The 20,607-nt window shown below is 35.3% G+C and overlaps 1 protein-coding gene across 2 annotated transcripts in view; it reads right to left on the reverse strand.

Moving 5' to 3' along the window:
• Positions 1–20,607, reverse strand: part of CFAP299 (cilia and flagella associated protein 299) — a 593,714-nt gene that overhangs the window by 80,739 nt on the left and 492,368 nt on the right. For both annotated transcript variants that reach the window (XM_059924005.1, XM_059924006.1), the window contains exon 4: positions 9,921–10,063. In XM_059924005.1, the coding sequence (XP_059779988.1) occupies positions 9,921–10,063 (143 nt within the window). The remainder of the gene's footprint in view (positions 1–9,920; positions 10,064–20,607) is intronic.

Below are 20,607 nucleotides of genomic sequence, written 5' to 3' on the forward strand. Positions count from 1 at the left end.
ATTAACCCAAATGGGATGGTCACCATATACGTGAAGCAGGGAACTTGCAAAAGGGTGGAGACATTTATTTGTTGTCACAGAGTTTCTTCTTGCTACATAAAACAAAATTAAATTTTCAAAAGAAATAATGGGTTTGGCATTTTGTGAGTTGACCTAGGAAATGGATTGATAGTTTCTCTAGGAAAATGGTTCTGAGTTCCATAAATAAGTGCAGTTTTGGTGCACAGTTTATCTACATATTGGAAATTGTTTATGATTTCTGACAGCTCTACAGTATAACTTTATTTGAATTATTTTATAACAAATACTGTCTTTTATTCTGATTTAGACAATTAAATGAAAAAACTCTGGATATCAAGGTTAATTTGCTACTAATAGTCTTTCTTTTAAAAAACATAGATTTTAAATAGGAAATAAACAAATACATAAGTGTTAGTTCATACTAGTTTAGCTACTATAAAATTTTCCCAAGGAAAATAAAATGTAGCTTTTCTGAAGAGATATTTAACACTTCTTCTTTAACTAAGGGGTCAAATTGAGCATCACTAACTATAAGACAACTTGACATTAAGCACCTTCTGATACGATGCAATACATAGTTGTCACCAATAAAGAATTCTTACTTAAAAATTTTTTACACTTAATACAATCAAGCTTTTAGACTTATCTCCCAGTTTAAAGAAAATACAGATATGAGAGAAGCAAATCAAATAATACTCCAAGGAAACAATCAGACAAATCCAGAATACAGGACAATGTAAAAGGCAACTGGCCTTATCTCTTTAAAAAAACAATGTCACGACCAAGAAAAAAATACCTTGTTGGAAAGTAGGGGAGAAGGTGCTATCTTAGAATAAAAGAGAGTCAATATACATAAGCAATGCAATTTTTGTACACTGTTTGGATGATGGTTCAAAACACTTTTTGGAACAATTAGGAAAATTTGAATATGAGCTGGATATTAGATAATAATAGGAAAAAATTATTAATTTTCTTATATATGATAATGGTAATGTTATATAGGAGAATGTTCTTATTCTTAGGACATGAATGGTGGAACATTTAGGGGTAAAATCTGCAAGCTACTTTAAAATGGTACACACACACCAACATACTAAAGAGAGTTAAAGCACATTTGGAAAAATGTTAACAGTTGTTTAGTATAGGTTGTGAGTATATTGGCATTTATTGTACTGTTATTCAAACTTTTCAAAAATTTTTAAAATTTTGTAATAAAATTTGGAAGAGTTGCACAGTTTGAATGTACTTAATGCCACTGGACAGTACACTTAAAAATGGTTAAAATGGTAAATTTTATGCTATGTATATTTTACCAAATTTTTTTAAATGCTGGAAAAAATCTTGTGTAAAGAATAATACTGTTTGGGATTCCCTGGTGGCGCAGTGGTTGAGAATCTGCCTGCCAATGCAGGGGACACGGGTTCGAGTCCTGGTCTGGGAAGATCCCACATGCCGCGGAGCAACTGGGCCCGTGAGCCACAACTACTGAGCCTGCGTGTCTGGAGCCTGTGCTCCACAACAAGAGAGGCCGCGATAGTGAGAGGCCCGTGCACCGCGATGAAGAGTGGCCCCCGCTTGCCACAACTAGAGAAAGCCCTCGCACAGAAACGAAGACCCAACACAGCCATAAATAAATAAATAAATTTTAAAAAAATTATAAAAAAAAGTAAATAAATTTAAAAAAAAGAATAATACTGTCACAACCACAGTAAATGTTGTCAGTGAACTAGAGGTTGTCTCAGATCTCTAATTATTCACTTAAGGTTTACCCAGAGACATAATCTTCAGGGAAACACATTCTAGACAATTAAAGATACTACCAGATAATTGTTCTGGGATTCTGACTTTTTTTAAGGCAATGAGCCAAACAGCCTAGATAAAATTCTACCATAGAATAATGTAGACAGATATTTCAGTAGGAATTCGGTAGGAACTATTCTAGTATATTTGGGTTTTATAGACCAACAGAAGGAGGTCCATCTTTCAGATCTCTCTTCTGCATCCTTGAGTCTTCCATGAGAGATAGTAGTTAATGTTTACCTTTGGATAAGGAAAAACTAAAAGGAGTTAAGTATTGGAAAATTAAATTTATTTGTAAAAGAATTCCATGTAAATATTACAAAAATTATGTGAACCACAGTTCAGAGGATATGAATAGATTCTAAAAGTATCCTGGAACATAACTGAGGTTCAACAAGTCAGGGCCAATTTTTCCCTAAAGATTTTTAGGCTGAAGCCACAATTAAAGGCCACTTTTAATTCTGTCCCGAGCTCTTCCACACACAAAGCTGTGGGGCACTATAATTCTTACTCATAGTGACTGAAAATAAAAGCCTGGTCAAGTACAAAGAGTTGTTTTCTGCCAAGCTCAGTGAAAGGAGGAAGTGGCAAGGGTGGGTACAGGATGGCTGAAATTCCCCAGTCTTAACCATGGATAGCAGGATTGCTTAAAGTTCTGAAAAACAACCCCAAATTAGGTCTTGTCAAATCAGATACACATCTACAAAAGAAATATATGACCTGACAATGACTAGGATATGGATATAAGACCAAAGGGGAAAATATCTTTTCATGACAAAGTCCTAAAGTAGAATCATGTAGCATCGATTAAAAAAAATCATGGCATCTGGGGTTCCACAGATCTCTATTTGGTCCTGGATTGTGAGTGCAACTGTCTATGTGTAACTTTGGTTAAGCCAGTCAACACCACTATGATGCATGTTCTTTGATGTTAAAATGTGAAAAATATTCCTAACCCATAAGGTTGTTGTAAAGAGTAAGTGAAATGATGTATATAAATTATTTAGCACAGTGCCTAGTGCCCGGTAAGCTCTCAGTTAATTTTTATCAGCATCATAATCATCTCAGGCTTTGACTCAGACCAGTCACAGTGGTATGGAACAACCTGAGAGAACCCAAGGGCTGAAGTTAAACCCACCCAGAGGGGTCGAGCAAAGGAGATCATGACTGGGCTACTGGCAAATATGACTTTAAAAACCTAAGGTGGGAATTTAGACCAGAAGTCACAAACTCAAAGGCCTAGAAGAATCTGATAGGTGTTATATGAATGAGTGACTCAAGGATGACAGTGCAGTTATCAATAAGTATGAGTGGGCAAGTCTCTGTTAATCTGGTGAGAACATACCCCATCTCACGGAGCAGCTTCTATTTAATTCAAGATCATGGCTGGAATGAGAGAATGAAGGCTCAGTGTGGGAAGACCTTATTAGTTTTTAGGAGAATCTGCAAATCAAAGATATTTTATGTGACATTTCCTGTTTCTAGAACATTGACATTGACACAACTTTTAAATATATTGTGCAGGCCAAATAAAACATGTCTGCAGCCAGACACTATTAAATGGTGATCTCTGGTTTATGATTTCTTGTATCACACCTACCTAAGATCAGTACTGGTCCTAAAGATCAGGATGGGAGTGAACCTCTGGGTTGGGGACCAGCAGACCAGAACAGTGCTCTGTGTGTGTGTGTGTGTGTGTGTGTGTGTGTGTATAATGTGAGCCATAAACATGAGCCATATATGTCATTTTGAATTTCCTAGTAGCCACACTAAAAACAAGTAAGAAGAAATATGTGAAAATAATTTTAATAATATATCTCATTTAACTCAATATATCTAGCATATTATTATTTTAACACATAGTGAATGTAAATTTATTAATAACTTATTTTATATTTTTATGATGTCTTCAAAATCAGGTGTGTATTTTACACTTACAGCACATCTTAATTCAGGGTTAGTTACACTGAAAGTACTCAATAGCCATATATGGCTAGTGGCGACCCTACTGGACAGCACAGGTCTAGAGTATGCTTCTCAAACTTTAATATGCATATTGAAATTTGGGGGATCATGTTAAAATGACATTTCTGCTTCACTGGTTGGAATAGAGCCTGAGATCCTTCACTTCTTACAGGCTCTCAGGTGGTGTCAGTGCTCCTGGTCCATGGACCACACTTTGAATATCTAGGAGCTAGATGGTTATGGCAAGCCTCCTTCCATCAGCACTTTCCCCTCCAAAGCACTCCCTTCTCTTTAAAATTTAGCAAATATCAGTTGAAGAGACTAAATTGATATTCTAATGTTTGGTCACCATATTTAGATGTGGAATAATATTAATAACTTTAAAATAGGCAATATTTTATATACCACTTGTAGAAGCACTGAGTCATTTACTCCTTTTTTTTTTAAACTTCAGAACCTGCCAATATGTTACCAGATGCTTTCATGAGAATGCGTTTAAGCACAGGATAAGTGCAACTTTATAGTTCTAACTTCAGAGATTTGGCACGTTCAACATTTTAATAAAACAGACAATGGGACGGCAAGGGAAATTTGACAATAATACCTCTCTAAGCTTTAGTGTTTAGGGGCATTCCTCGGTCAAGGGTATGAATATTTCATGGACTCTCCAAAGAGAAACACAAAGAGAACTTTTTCATTTCCTCCTGACCATTCTATTTGAGGGATGGGTAGAGCTCGACAGGCAGACCTTAGATCTTTGTTCAACAATACATAAATACAGAAATTTAAGCAGCTAAATGTGGGGCAGAATGTAACTTAAGGATTCTACATAGTGCAAATGTCCTCAGGATACAAACACTTTTAAACCTAGAAGCGTGTTTTGGAAGTGAGCAGTGAATTCCTAAGAACTTGTTCTCACTTATCACTGTTTCACTTGTGAACTTTAGCAAGTGATTTATCCTCTTTTATCCTCCCTCGGATGTTAAGTATAATGCTTGTTGAACCTATTTCACAAAGTTGTTCTAGGGAAGTGTAAAGGAACTTGGTAAACAGTAACATGCTATTTGCTTATAGTTTATTCACAATCATGCCCAAAGGAAGGTACTGAATTGTAAACACATGGTCAAGATGAAGTCTGAATTGACAAGATGATCAAGCTCTCGGCCCTTTCTACTGCTGCATTTCATAACAGTTGCAGCTGTCTGCTCATATTTATGTTTTCCACAGTAAAAATGCAAGGCAGGATTCTAATCACAGAACTACTGTCTCTTCCTACACAGAATAAAACAGCATGTCAAAAGATAAGTAAATAGAAAGGGACATTTTGAAAGTTTTAAAAAGTCTTTGTTTTAGTTCTGAATCAAACTAAGTGTGGAATTATGGATACCAAAGATATTTTTTTCCTCTAGTAACAACTGTTTTAAGTCATTTAACGGCATGAAATCTCTTGAGTGAAAAATCTGAAGTCTGATTCTGATGGATGGCTTAAATTAAACTCAACATGGTCAAATTTTACAGTGGGGTCTTCGTAATAGAGCTAATATTGTTTGAAAGCTCAGAAATTATCTGGCACCGAGGAGGAAAAAAACCCCAAAATGACAAAACTCTCTAATTGAGAAAATTATAAAATATTATTAAAAGACATTAAAGAGGGCATAAATAAATGTAAATAAATAAATGGAAGACTTAATACTATAAAGATGTCAATCAGTGGTACATTGGTCATAACTTGAAAGCAATTCCAATCAAAATTACACCATTTTTTGTGTGTGAATATTTGAAGTTGACTAAGATTTATATGACAGAGTAAAGAACAAGCATAGACTAGATACTCTTGAAAAAGAAAAACCAGATGGAGAAATTGCCCTTCTTTATATCAAGAATTATATGAACATATAACAAATGAGTAAGATTTTATTATTTTAAGGAGAGAACAGTAAAACAAAAGAGTGAGCCCAGAAACAAACCAGCACATACAGAACTCAACTTTTGACACAAATGGTGTTGCAGATGTGGGAGAAGGGATAGTGGACTTTTCAATAAATGTTGCTAGGACACATTATTAGTCATATGGAAGACAAAAACAGAAAGTGCACCCTTACCTAACCACCATATACAGTCTTAAATTCAGGTAGGTTAAAGATAAAAAATAAAAAGCAAAACTACAGTACTTTATAGGACAATATCTTTATGACTTCCAGAAAGGTAGGAATTTGTTAAACAAAACACAAAAAATGCAAACCTCTGAGGAAAAGATTAATAGAATGAACTAATCTATCAAAACTTCTGACTTCTGACCATCAAAAGTCCACGTAAAGGAAGTGAAAGGAGAATCACATACTGGAAGATTATATTTTTCAATATATATAAGAGGCAAAGGATTAATCAATATTCAAAAAAATAAAAGGAACTCCTGCAATTTATAAGAAAAAGAAGAATAAATAACCAATAGAAAAAATGAGGAAAAGTCTTAATAGATACTTCAAAGAAAGGAAATCTGAACAACCAATAAAAGATGCCCAATCTGACTAGTAAACACAAAAATAAACATTAAGACCACCATGAGAGATCAATTATAACTTAGCACAGTGGAAAAAAAAGTTTGTAGATGTCATGTGTTGGTAAGAATGAGGGCTAATGAGAGCACTTATATAGTATTTTTGGTGGATATAAAATAGCATAACCACTTTGAAAACAGTTTGGCACTATCTGTATACTCTTGTGCTTTCGGCTTTGCATATTTTTCATAAACTTAGGAAAATAATAAAACATTTATTTTGTCTTTCTGCATGAATTGAATTCTATTTCAGGGCAATCAAATAAACAATGAGGAAAAGTTATTCTCTGTGGAAGAATTCTAGCTAAAAAATGCAGAATGAATGATAGAATTAGAAAATCACCATTATACAAACCTTAGGAAAAACACTGAGGTAGCCTTCATTATTGTATGCTAAAACCACTGGGTGAAATTTGATGGGAACTTTATGATAGAGTCATCAGACTGACACCACCTGAACCCACTGATCAAACTCACAGAGTTTCAAATTTTAAAAAATCTTACCTAAAAAAAATTGAAACTGAATTTCGTCAAGCCAGTTGACAGGAAATAGGAGGATAGAGGGAGTGTGTAACAAACAACAGCATGAGCACCATCAGTCACATTTAGAATATGACATTTCTTAGGACAAATGACCTAGTTTCTCCAACAAATCACAGCATAAAAGATAAAAAGAAGGAAGGGGGCTGTTATAAAGTAAAAGAATAATACAGTATTATTTGGATTTTGATTTGGTCAAACCAGCTATGGAAAGATAACTTTAAGATAGTCAATGAAGTATGAATAAAGACTAACTAGGTATTAGATGATATTAAGGAATTATTTTGTTAGGTATAATGTCATGATGGTTTCATTTAAAATGTTATCACATGAAGATTCATACTGAAGTGTTTACAAGTGAAATGACATATTTTATATTTGCTTTAATATAAACAAAGCTGTTAAGATAACAGAATCTAGTATTTTTAGTAAATCATTAGTTATAGAGGTGGTGGTGATGGAGAGGAAGAGGTCTAGGATAACATTTGGATTTTGCGTTGGGTTACCAGGGTGGTACTATTCGCCAAGAAAGGGGACACAGAAGCAACAGTAGGTTTTACAGATAAAAATGATTTTAATTTTGAAAATAAGTTTTAGATGCTAATGGGATACCCAGAAGGTTCTCAAGTGAGCAATAGGATAATTGAGTCTTAAAGAAAGAAGAGATCTGTGCTGGGGTTATAGTTTCAAAGACAACTCCACTCCAGAAAAGTGATCAAATCACTCAAGAGAATGCATATGATAAGAAAAGAAGTCCAAGGATGAACTCTGCTGATTACCAACATGCATGAAATAAACAGGGGGAGAGTTCAATGAGAGATTCTGACATAAAATGTTAGAATATTTGAATAGTTTTGAGAAGAAAGAATTAATCAGCATAAGGATTAATCAACAGTAATTAAATAATGTAGAGAAGTTAAATAGGATGAGAAATAAAAATAGTGCATAAGATTTTGAAGTTGGCAGTCACTGGTGATTTTAGCAGGAGTTGTTTCATTTGAATAATGGTGGCAGAGGGCTAATTACAATGGGTTAGCACCTACATGAGAAGTGAGAGTTGGAGACACTTGTTCTTTTGAGGAGCTTAGCTGGAAACTGTAAGAGAGGTAGAGGATTTCTTTTCTTTAATATAGAAATGGTTCCAGCATGTTTAGAGGCAAGATAAAAGAGCCAGTTGGGAGAGTCAGTTTGAGAATGTATAAAAAAAAAAAAGGAGAATAATAAATGAAGTATGGCTTCAGTGAAAAGAAGAGTGAAAAGGATAAAAAACAAGTTGAATAAATTAGCTCTAACCAAGTCAAGGAGTCCTTTTCTCTCTGAATCTGGAAAAATGTGGTGAGAGTAGATGCATGTATAAAGGAATATTTCACTTAATAAAAATGAACTACTAATTTTTTTTCCAGAAAAAAACTGTTTCAAAAAGTAGAGAGTGCAGCCACTTATTTTATTTCAGAAATGTCACCAGAAAAACCTGAGTCACTCTGAGGGCATATACACCCTCGTGGTCTTTGGGGAAGCCTAAGCCTTGCTGTGTTGGGGGAATGTGGACAAGTGTGCAGCAAATTGGGCCTCTGAGAGTTGGGCTGAGGGAAGGCGGTCATGTGGTGTTCTAAGAGTTAGGGGCGGATGTGTTCTGAACATAGATGGTGGGTCCAGGGGCCAGTAGCAGCCAGAATGGAATTGTGATTGGGAATAATTAGAAGGGCACTCTGAGGGGGGTGCCAGCTAGTGAGGAAGCTGATTTTGGTTGACAGAGAGACAGACAGATCAGGTGTTGGTTTCTATGTTTAGACTCAATGTTCTCTGTGAAATGTGAGGCAAATATGGACAGGAGTCAGGGTCAGCAGTTGAGAACAATGGTTTTGAGAGAGTGGTGAAGCTTCAGAATATTTTGGAGGGAGAATGGCGAAACTAAGAATTGAGAAACAGCAAATAAATGGGTGGCTGAGGGCCAAAAAGGGGCTGGCTGAGTTTGGAGACCATAAGTTATTGGTAGCAGCCATCCACACCTTTGTGAAATTTCTTAAAATTTCCTTCTGCATTACCCAGGGGTCAAGCTAATGGTGCAAGCAAGAGGATAATTGGGTCAATCTGCTTTTGAGGGTTATCAGGACAGATACAACCAAAGCACAAAAAGACATGGGCAGCTGGGATTATTTATTGCAAGAGGCAAGTTAAATGATTTTGCTATGCATCTAGGTTGGATAGGAAAAGGGGTATGTCCATGAAACGGTGATGGGTTATGAAGTCTTCAGATAATAGCAAGAAGGATGGGCACAAGAGGGCAGGAATGTCAGAGGAATAGTGTTGTTAAAAGTGTCAAATAATCTGCTGTACAGTGAAGTGGAGTTCCTTGTGCTATACAGCAGGTTCTCATTAATACCCCAATTTTAAAAAGTGTTAAATAATCTGGATACAGCAGTGGAGAGTTAAAGCAGAATGCTGCTACTACTTTTGTGTTCTATGATAAGTGAGAGGTGTAGAATAAAAAGTTTAGCTTGAGAGCTATTCAGGAGGTGGTAGAAGGATCGGGATCTATAAATAGGTTGACTTTGTAGAGTAGATCCTATGTGGTGGGATAAGGGTTACAGAGGAAAGGATAGGGGTCAATAGTAAAAAGAATCATGAGTAGAAGAAATCCCCAAATAGGCCAAACAAACAAACAAACAAACAAAAAAACGGGACGAGAATGTGTTCCATGGACTGCTCTTGAGGCTTCTAGACAGACGAAGTCCCAAGTGGTGCAAGAGACATGAGAGAGTAGCAAATTTTAGGCTCTACTTATCATTTAAAAGGAATGTCACTGAGAATTGACTTATCTCATCTCTGAAGACTTCCCTTCCTCAGGCTGTTAATGGAAAATATGCATCCACGTTCATTCCCCGTTTTAAAATGTATTTACTTTTTATTCAAACCACTCTTACCACATTCTTGCTATATATACATTAGCGTTCCAGAAAATAAAATTAAAATCCTTATCTTTACCTCTGAGAAGCTTGTTCTCTTATTGAAGGTGTGAGAAATGTGCACAACTTACCTCATATCTGTGGGTCTTGGAAGAAGTCTTTTTTTTCCACTAAAGTAGACTTCAAAATCTTCAATCTTTAGCCTGTGGGCATAGTCAATGTATCCTGATACCTCCTGCCCATGAGAATTTCTGTCACGAATAAAGATCACGGACTAGTACATAGAAAAATAGAGAATGGAGAGAGTAAATGAACAAAACTCATTTCAGTAAATTTTACATGATAATAAAATATACAGTTATTGAGTGATACCTGTGTTATATCCTATTCTAAGTGCTTTACGCTTCATACTTACCATGATCCTATGGGGTAGGTGTTATTATTTTCTCCTGGCAGTGAAGAAATTTATGAAAAGTTAACTGAACATGCATATAATACTTATATATAGTAATTGTATATAACAATGTCAATAAATAACTCATAGAAGTCTTCCTAAGGACAGACATTATTTTCAGTATTTGAAATACATTATTTACTTTTTTCCCAGTCCCATTGTCTTCTCTTTGTCATCATTTTGCAAGTTAAAAAACTGAAAAACAGAGAGGTTGAGTACCTCACACAGTTAGTAAATTGAGAAGCTCAGATTAAAACCCAGGCTATGTGTTTGTCCTTCTAGTCATTACATTCTTTTTCCATTTAAAAACCTATATATTTTATGTTATATATAGAGAAATGGGGTCCCTTCTTTTTATTATCATAAGAGTCAAAAAAGTCTCTACAAAATTAAAATCTCTTTGCAAATTAAAATCTCTTGGGACTTCCCTGGTGGTCCAGTGGTTAAGACTCTGTGCTTCTATTGCAGGGGGTGCAGGATTGATCCCTGTTCAGGGAACTAAGATCCGCATGCTGCACAGCATGACCAATAAATAAATAGTTAAAAAAAAATCTCTTTACAAATTAAAATCTCTTTACAAAATTAATTCTATAGGTCAAACCTATAGAGAAAGTACATATTTCTCCTTTGTATCAATTCCTTCACAAATATCTTTGAGCAGCTACTACATGTGAGACACTGTTGAATGTGCCAAGGATATAGTGATAAGCAAGTCAGTAAAGGTCCTGATCTCTTGGAACTTATGTTTAGGTAAGCAGAGACAGACAATAGACATGAAAAGAAAACAGTACTTACAGTGAGGGATAAGTGTTATAAAGCAAATAAAGAAGATGGTTGGCTAGAGGAGTTGGTGGTGGTGAAGGCTACTTTAGGTAGAGTAATCAGAAAAGACCTTGAGGAGGTCTTCAAGCCAAGACTTGAAGGCTAAGAAGAGGTAAGCCTTGTAAATATCTAGAATAGGAGCCTATCAGGCAAAGGGAACAGCTGGTAGAAAGGCCCTAAAGTGGAAACAAGGTAATGCAAACAGAAGAATTGTAGTCTTTTCCTGCTCAAGCCAATAGAAATTGACCTCAAGTTCTAGGAGGAAAAAAAGAAAAAGAAAAAACCCTAAGTATAATTGGAAAAGCTCATAATGTATTCATTTCCAAATCTAGATCAAAATGTAGAATTTCATGGAGAAGTTCTATATTTGGAAGAACCTGTAAACAAGCCTTCCTGCTCCTCTTGAGCAATTACTGGATTGTTACTTGTTGGGTATTTGTGTAGTCAATTATAGGGAGTACTAACACAGGTCACCTTAGATAGCAGAGTTTCCAAAAGGGTGAAGTTAGAAAATTGAAATAATTCTTTTTCCTCCTACACCTATGAAAACAGGTTGCTAACAATATGCCAACGGAAAAATGGAGGAACAGAGACACAATTTACAATTATTTGTTATTCTGCTGATGCTTCATCTTCCAGCTTACTATGGAACAGCATTGGGTGCTGAGAAGACTGTGCTAAGAAGAATCCTGAGGCACTTTCTTAGCTCAAGGGGAGGGAGGGTTGTGCTGGATTAGTGATGTTTCCCATAGATATGCCTGGATGAACTAATAGTCATTGTTATTCCTGTGCCCAATTGTGTATAAACTCAATCCATAGTCCTTCTCATTTCCCCCATGTAACTCCCAGTTAAATTTATATAGATTTATCCATGCTTTTAGTCACCTAGTTTTTAGTTTATACAGCAAAAAATTTAAATGGATAGTAACTTAGACTTCTTGAGATTCTCACACAACTAAACCAATAACTAACTTTGCTGTCCCTACTTAAACAAGGCCATGAGCTATACATATTTCATATGTAATACGAAAGGTGCTTGTAATCTTTATTCAGTCAAGGCTGCTCCGGATGTAAGGCAAATCATGCAGGGACAGAGAGGGGGAGAAAGATCCAAAATAAGTCCTTTACTTTCAAAATGGAACTCTATTAACAGAAAAGAAAGCTCCTCTGTCTCTGTCTGTCTCTGCTTTTGTCTCTGTTTCTCTGTCTTTCTCTCTGTAAATGAGAGATGGACCAGCCTTATTCTTCCAGCAGAATAGCATACCAGATATTGTAACTGACCTTCCTGCTGAAAACAAATACGAAATCTGGATAAAATCTAAAAAATAACTTGTAACATGCATTGAGACACTGGCAAGAAAGTGATGAATACTCAGAGTCCAAAAAATAAATGAAAGCAGGAGCCCAGAGAGGAAAGCAGAACCCTAAAGTCATCCAGGTATTGCCCAGCCTTAGAGAATCTCAGCAAAGATTTCATGATTATGTCAGGTGGGGGTGACAGGAAACAAAATCCAGTCTTTCAGATAGAGAGACTAACAGGACATATTGCAGCAACATAAAGCTGAGAAACAAAAAAAGGATGAAAAAATATCTCCACTGTGTTCAGAGAAAAGAAGAAGAATCATTCCAGAGTTACATCTAGAGAAAACACTTTTATGGTGAACAATATATAGATTTTTTAGACCAAATAAATAAATAAATAAATAAATAAATAAGAGACTTGGCTAACAACAGCCTCTTGCTCAAAGAAATTCTGCAGGATGTACTTCAGGCAAAAGAATGTGACTCCAGCTGGCAAGTTAGAGATAAAGAGTAGAATAATAAGAAAAAATATAATAGATAAGGAATATAATCAAATATTATAAATATATAGGTAAATATAAAAAATTGTTGACTGTGTTAAATAGTAACAGTATCTTCTGTAATAAAAATAACAGTATGCCTAAAATTTTTTATACAAATGTATGTTTGGAGAAAGTTGTCAGAGTTAAAGTTGGAGTGTCTAAATTTTTTAGAATGAGGGCAGCTATACTGATTAATTTTAGAATTTGCTAAATATGTATGTATAAATTTGGGTCACAACAGGAGATAGTGTATATCATCTTTAAATTATTAGAGGATAAAACAAAGTGAGGAAAAAACAATCAATCAACGAAACTGAAGGCAAGAAGGAAGAGGAAAAATTTGGAAGAGGCAGGACAAGTAAAATACACAAATGTAATGATAGTATTATGGGCTGTATTGTGTTCCCTCAGAATCCATATGTTGAAACCTAACTCTGAGTACCTCACAGAATGTTTTAGACAAAGGACCTTTAAAGAGTTAATTAAGTAAAAATGAGCCCATTAGGGTAGGCCCTAATGCAATCTGACTTTATAAGAAGAGGAAATTTGGACACATAGAGAGACATTGGGGGGTTGTGTGCACGGAGAAAAGACCATGTGAAGACACAGTGAGAAGGATCATCTGCAAGCCAGGAGAAAGGCCTCAGAAGAAACCAAATCTGCCAACACTTTGATCTGTTTTGGACTTCTAGCCTTGAGAACTATGAGAAAATAAATTTCTGTTATTTAAGCTACCCAGTATATGGTATTTTGTAATGGCAGCTCTAGCAAATTAATACAATAATAATAAATTAAAATAATTAAGTAATTACAATAAATGTAAATGGCCAAATGTTTAAGTTAAAAGACAAAGATTATTAGAGTGAATACAAAAATATGAAGTAAAATATAAGGTTGAAAATTAAATAATCAAAGAATACACATAAGAAAGTTCCTATCCAAAAGAGAGCTGGTATTGGCATATTAATATTAGGCAAAATGGACTTTAAGGCAAAAAGCATTACTGGAGATGGACAGTCACCAGATAATGATGAAAGATTCCATTTACAGAAAAATAATAATTCTAAACTTGAATGAACCTTTGAAAAGATAGCCTTAAAATATCTAAAGCAAAAATTGATAGAACTGTAGAATAAGTCATCATCACTGTGGTAAATTTATCTCTCTCATTAAGTTCTAGATCCAAGAGAATAAATATTTAAATATTATAGAATAAATATAGATTGTAAAGAATTAGAAAATACAAGCTTGACTGTTCAGTTTTTAACTTAGTCAAGTACCTAAACATCTTTAGTCTTTAATGTTCTTGTGGATAAAATGACTGATTGTCTAAAATGATATATATTTGACCATAATTTCACTATTTTACATTATTATATATATATATCCTTCCCATGTGTGTTAAAGCCCTCTGTCCATGGAAATCTGAATAAATTTCAAATCTCACTTCTCTAGTCTTGTGAGAGTTAAGTGCCTGCTCTGTGATTTTTGTGAATCCTGAGATTTTGGGGTTTTCTGAAGCTAGATAACTTCAAGTAAGGCCAAACTGGGTATAAGTGTGATTCCCGCCATGTTCGCTATGTGTCTTTGGGTGGGTTGTTCAAACTCTTAATGCCTCTCTATATTCATAAGTCCTATGGCCTTAAGTAGGTTCCTGCAAAATTCAGAAAGTCTCTACATCAAACCAAACTGAACACCCCCCCAAAACAAAACAAAACACACCAAAATAAACAAGAGGCCAAAATCCTGCTTGGACCTAAGCATTTAGTTAGTTAAGCCTCCTCTTTCTTTTTTCTTTTTCTTTTTTATTGAAGTATAGCTGACTGATTCTGTATATTTTCACTTACATGTGAAATCTAAAAAATAAAACAAATATAACAAAAACCAGAAACAGACTCACAGATACAGAGAATAAACTAGTGGTTACCAGAGGGGAGTGGGGTGGGGGAGGGGCAAAATAGATGAAGGGGATTAAGAAGTATAAACCACTAGGTATAAAATAAATAAATTACAAGGATGTAATATACAGCACAGGGAACATAGTCAATGTTTTGTTATGACTTTGTATGGAGTATAATCTATAAAAATATGGAATTACTGGCTTCCCTGGTGGCGCAGTGGTTGAGAGTCTGCCTGCCAATGCAGGGGTCACGGGTTCGAGCCCTGGTCTGGGAGGATCCCACGTGCCGCGGAGCAACTGGGCCCGTGAGCCACAATTGCTGAGCCTGCGCGTCTGCAGCCTGTGCTCTGCAACGGGAGAGGCCGCGATAATGAGAGGCCCGCGCACCGCGATGAAGAGTGGCCCCCACTTGCCACAACTGGAGAAAGCCCTCGCACAGAAATGAAGACCCAACACAGCCATAAATAAATAAATAAATGTTAAAAAAAAAAAAATGGAATTACTATGTGGTACACCTGAAGCTGATATAACATTGTGGTTAAGTCTTCTTGCAACCTCTCCCTTCTACCTGTTTGTCTTTCCACTCTACAGAGTAACAGAATAATCTCTTCCTTTTGTCTTGCATGAAACTGCTAAATTCACATTTAGGTGCTGTCAAAGCCTTACCTTCTGCCCTATTGACCCAATTTGTAAACAACATGCAAATACTGTTTCTTTCCCAACAGGAATTCTGGTGATCATTGTATCAATGATTCCTTTTATTTTCAATAAAAACAAAATGTTCAACTAAAATTTATATAATTTTAGATCTAGGAAAATAATCAGAAGGAGCTGTTTTCACAAAAATGTGTACAGATCAAATGAAAATTACTTTATTCATATCTTTCCAAGTATGGTTACATATGTGTAAAAGTATATTTTTAAAAAAACTTTTTAGTAAAATTTAAAAAAAAATTGCTAAAATGAAAAATCTTCCTAATGAACAACATGCTTTATGAAATTATTTAAAAAATCTGATTAGAACTGTTGATGTATAGTACTAATTGGTGATAGTCAGGAAATTACAAATTTAACTTTAGAAATGCATCATTAAAAAAGCACAGTGGGGCTTCCCTGGTGGTGCAGTGGTTGAGAATCCACCTGCCAATGCAGGGGACACGGGTTCGAGCCCTCGTCTGGGAAGATCCCACATGCCGCGGAGCAACTGGGCCCGTGAGCCACAACTACTGAGCCTGCGTGTCTGGAGCCTATGCTCCGCAACAAGAGAGGTCACGATAGTGACAGGCCCGCACACTGCGATGAAGAGCGGCCCCCGCTTGCCGCAACTAGAGAAAGCCCTCGCACAGAAACGAAGACCCAACACAGCCAAAAAAAAAAAAAAAAAAAAAAAAAAAAAGCACAGTGTAGGGACTTCCCTGGTGGCACAGTGGTTAAGAATCTGCCTGCCAATGCAGGGGATATGGGCTCGAGCCCCGGTCCGGGAAGATCCCACATGCTTAGAGCAACTAAGCCCGTGTGCCACAACTTCTGAGCCTGCGCTCTAGAGCCCGCAACTCATAACTACTGAGTCCACGTGCCACGACTACTGAAGCCTGTGTGCCTAGAGCCCGTGCTCTGCAACAAAAATGAGCCACCGCAATGAGAAGCCCGCGCACTGCAGCGAAGAGTAGCTCCCCGCTCGCTGCAACTAGAGAAAGACTGCACACAGCAACGAAGACCCAACACAGCCAAAAATAAATAAATAAATAAATTAATTAATTTTTTAAAAAAGCACAGTGTAGGGTAGTAGAAAAACAGTGAGATAGAAGAGGTGAGAGGTAGTTAGAGAATTAGAATGAAGTTAACTAATGCTCTTGATTAATTAATTTAATGTGTTCATTTATAAAATGTGTATTTTCCTCCAATGTGAATATTAATTACTCCTACCATTAATACTACTATCTATCATCTATTAAGAATCCACTATGTTTTGAGCAAAATATTAGCTTTATACTTATCATCTTATTTAATTCTCTAAAATATATATATAATGGCTAGATAGCATTATTATCCTCATTTTATAAATGTAGGACCTCAAAGCATTGAGAGTTTGAGGAACCTCCCAAAGGACATGCAGCTAGAGAGTGGGGCACACACACTCACACACCTACTTCCCATGAAGCCCATGCTCCTAACCACCATGCAGTGGACACACAGACCTGGATCCAAATGCTGACCCTGCCACCTACTTACTTTGTGACATTGGTAAGTTAGTTATCCTTTTTAAGATTCAGTTTCCTCTATTACAAAATGGTCGTAACACCTGCCTCTTAGGGTTGCTGTGTGAATTAAATAAGACTATTTTTGCTAAGCACATAACAATGCCTAGTACATGATAAAACCTCGGTAAATATTACCTATTGCTTAAAAAAATTTTTACTATATTGTCACTATTGTAGTTGTACTGTGTTAAGAGTTTTGTCAATTCCTTTGGGATAAGGAAATGGAACGATCACATCAGAATTCCATTACCTAAGTATTGTATTATGTTTAGGTTGCAGTACATGGTTCAATTCATTTGTTAAATTTAGTCATCCTCAGTTAAAACTTTGGATGTATTTTGAAGTTAAAATTTAAACAGTCTTTCCAGGTATTATACAAGATGGGCTTAATTGACAGTAAAATCATGATTCTGGCATCCAGAATGGATATAATAGGTTAACGGAGCCCCTTTGAAGAATCAGGTTTATTTCTGCTTGAATGTGACATATTTTAGTAATTGAAAGCTTTCTTATTTGGATATCTCTGTCGTTTCAATAGGAATTAGAAAACGTTATAAATAATTGTTTTAAACTTCTCTACTAACCTTTCTTTTTCTTTTAAAAAATATAATAGCTTTATTGAGGTATAGTTTACGTAACATAAAATTCATCCTAAAGTTTTAAGTGTATAATTCAATGACTTTTAGTAAATTTCTAGAGCTGTGCAACACAATGTAGCTTTAGAATATTTTCATCACCCCAAAGAGATCCCTTGTGCCCATTTGCAGTTATCCCTGTTCCCACCCCCAGTCCCAGGCAATCACTAATCTACTTTGTATCTCTCTAGACTTTCCTTTTCTGGATTTTTTTTTCATATAAATGGAATCATACAATATATGGTCTTATTCATTCTAATAACTTTTTAATCACAGTTAATTTCCCAAAAGACACATGAAAACTCTATACTTTATATATCGAAGGGCTCTTTTAAATGATGATGTTATGTTTACAAAAGGAAAACTTGCAAAATGCTCATTGTCCTTAGATAAGAACCTTTAATCTTTTCTAAAATAATTAAAGTTACAACCAACACAAGTATTTCAGTAAATCAAATGATACTCATTTGAAACAATGAATAATGGTCTACATTTATTTGCAACCTAAGCAAAAGACACAAATTTTTTTTAAGTAACAAAAACAACAATGAAAAGCACAAGAACAAGCTATTGATCAATATCAAGATACAGGCATTCCTGATATTGAAGTGGGGGGTCAGACACCAAGGAGCATGTGGAACCTGAGATTTTACTGAGATGGTCTGTGACCTCAAGTGTGAATCAAAAGACTTATGGAATGCTTAGTTAGGTCCTCATTACTTCTCATGTGTTGGGAAAAGATGAATTAAAGTACAATTTAGAGCATTAATATATCATTTGGATCTCTGGCTGCTTGTCTTTTCCCAGAAGTGGATTAAAATACAAATTCATAAACTTGTTATGAGTTGAGTACATGTGTTGCCTGATTTTTCTTGCCAAACACTAATGAGGAGGCATAAACCTGATACATCGAAATGGGACTTTTTCAACCGTGAAGCCAAAGTCAGTTAAACAAAAGGCGCACTAAGCAGTATGTTGCTGCACAAAAACTGAAACATCCATTTCAGGGTATGAAAGCTGTCAGACAAGCTAAGTACTGGTGACTCCCCCCTGAGACTGTCAGCATGCCCCCTGATAAAGACAAATGAAGAAATAATTTTATCTCCTAGAATTTTAAGACTCTGGAATGCCTTTATGAATCATTAGTTTTGGGGAATTGTTTTGTTTTGGAAGAGAAATTATTTTGCAAATGGAGTCTAAGTTTGGACAAACAATTGTTTTCTAACATTTCAAAAGGTCTGTCATTATAAATTTCTCTGATACAAGTTATGTTACGAATTTTTTATGCTGATAATTATTTCAAAATTCTATATCTTCTTATTCATTTGCAATTAGACATATCTTTTCACTATTCACACACTTCTCAGGGTTATGTGAAAGACAGCTTTTGTCCTCCCTGTTGGAGGCTTATTCTCAGAACCAGCAGACTTTTCCTTCCACATCCTGTTGCACAAAGCAGGTCACAAGCCAGCTGAGATTCAAGAGGCAGGCAGAGTGACTTCTCTTCTTGATGGGAGCACTTGCCAAGTGTCATTGCAAAGGGGCATGGATAAAAGACACAGTGAAGAATGGTGGCTATTTTTGGCAATCTATAAGTATTTACCATAAAGAACCTAAGAGTTTTGCTCATTTTTCGACAGTTGGAGATTTGATTTCTGAAGGGAATCATTGACTTGATTAATTTTTTTTCTCTCCCAGCTTACAAAAATGTCCATATTTAAAAAGGTTTTTCTTTGCATTACCAGCGAGGTTAAGAACTTATGAACGTCTGATCTCACTGTTAGTATCCAAAACGTTCTGGAAATTTTAATGAATGAAAATAATATTAAAAGTATATATAAGCTCTAAATACTGGAAAGGAGAAAAAAGTATCATATTTGTATATAGACTGATAATTTACTTAGAAAATCAGAGACAGCTAACTGAAACCAGTACAAAATATCTATACAAAAAAATAATAGCTTGGTTTCACACTAGAAATAAACTATTAGCTATTGTTCATGCAATCTTTATTTGCATTATGCTTTTTAAAAATTATAACATTCTTCCAAACATTTTTTATGAAAAACTTTTCTAAAATAACATAAAAACTAAACAAAGAGGCTACATTGCTGAAGGAAATATATTATTATAAAATAAATGTATTAAAATTTTAAGCAAAACACCAATGGGGTACTTTTGATTCCTTAGAATTTTACCTTGAAGATCATGGCTAACATTATCTAAGATAATTTTGAAAAGGAAGAATAAACAGCAGAACTTGCATTATTAGATATGAAGTTACAATAATTAAATCTTATATCATTGGTACAGTGATAGATGGATAATGGAAAGTAATGACTTCAGAAACACACCCTTACACACAAATGTGTATGCGTATAGTGTATATGTGTTTCTATAGCATGATATTTTCTAAATTTTCTATAATGAATGTCTACTCTTCTTTAACTACACGATTCCAAAATCTTTTCTCCAAACATACCACTCTCTGAACCTCCACCTCCTCTTTTTCTACCTCACATAATCTGGAAGCCCTTTCAGATCTTTGGAACTGCTGATTCATTAACCTACCATGTGTCAATGTTTACTACCCTCTTTATATACTCGCTTTCCGCTTTATACAGCTAAGATTCCATGGTAGAGCATCATAATTGTTCACTTGCATATCTCTTCAAATTCCTTGCACATATCCTGTTACACTCATTGAAAAAATTCCAGTACGGTTTCGACCCAACTTTCCTTTTATTATTTTTGCATAGCTATGACTGAGTTTGGCAAGAAAAAAAGAAAACTATAATGACTCTTCTCACAAATATTAATGACCATAAACTCCTTTGGACCTATAACACTTGCATAATAATTGTCTATGATAAGCTCTTCCTCTCTCCCACACTCTCATTTT

The sequence above is a fragment of the Balaenoptera ricei genome, chromosome 5 (genome assembly GCF_028023285.1).
Source record: "Balaenoptera ricei isolate mBalRic1 chromosome 5, mBalRic1.hap2, whole genome shotgun sequence".
Classification (NCBI taxonomy): domain Eukaryota; kingdom Metazoa; phylum Chordata; class Mammalia; order Artiodactyla; family Balaenopteridae; genus Balaenoptera; species Balaenoptera ricei.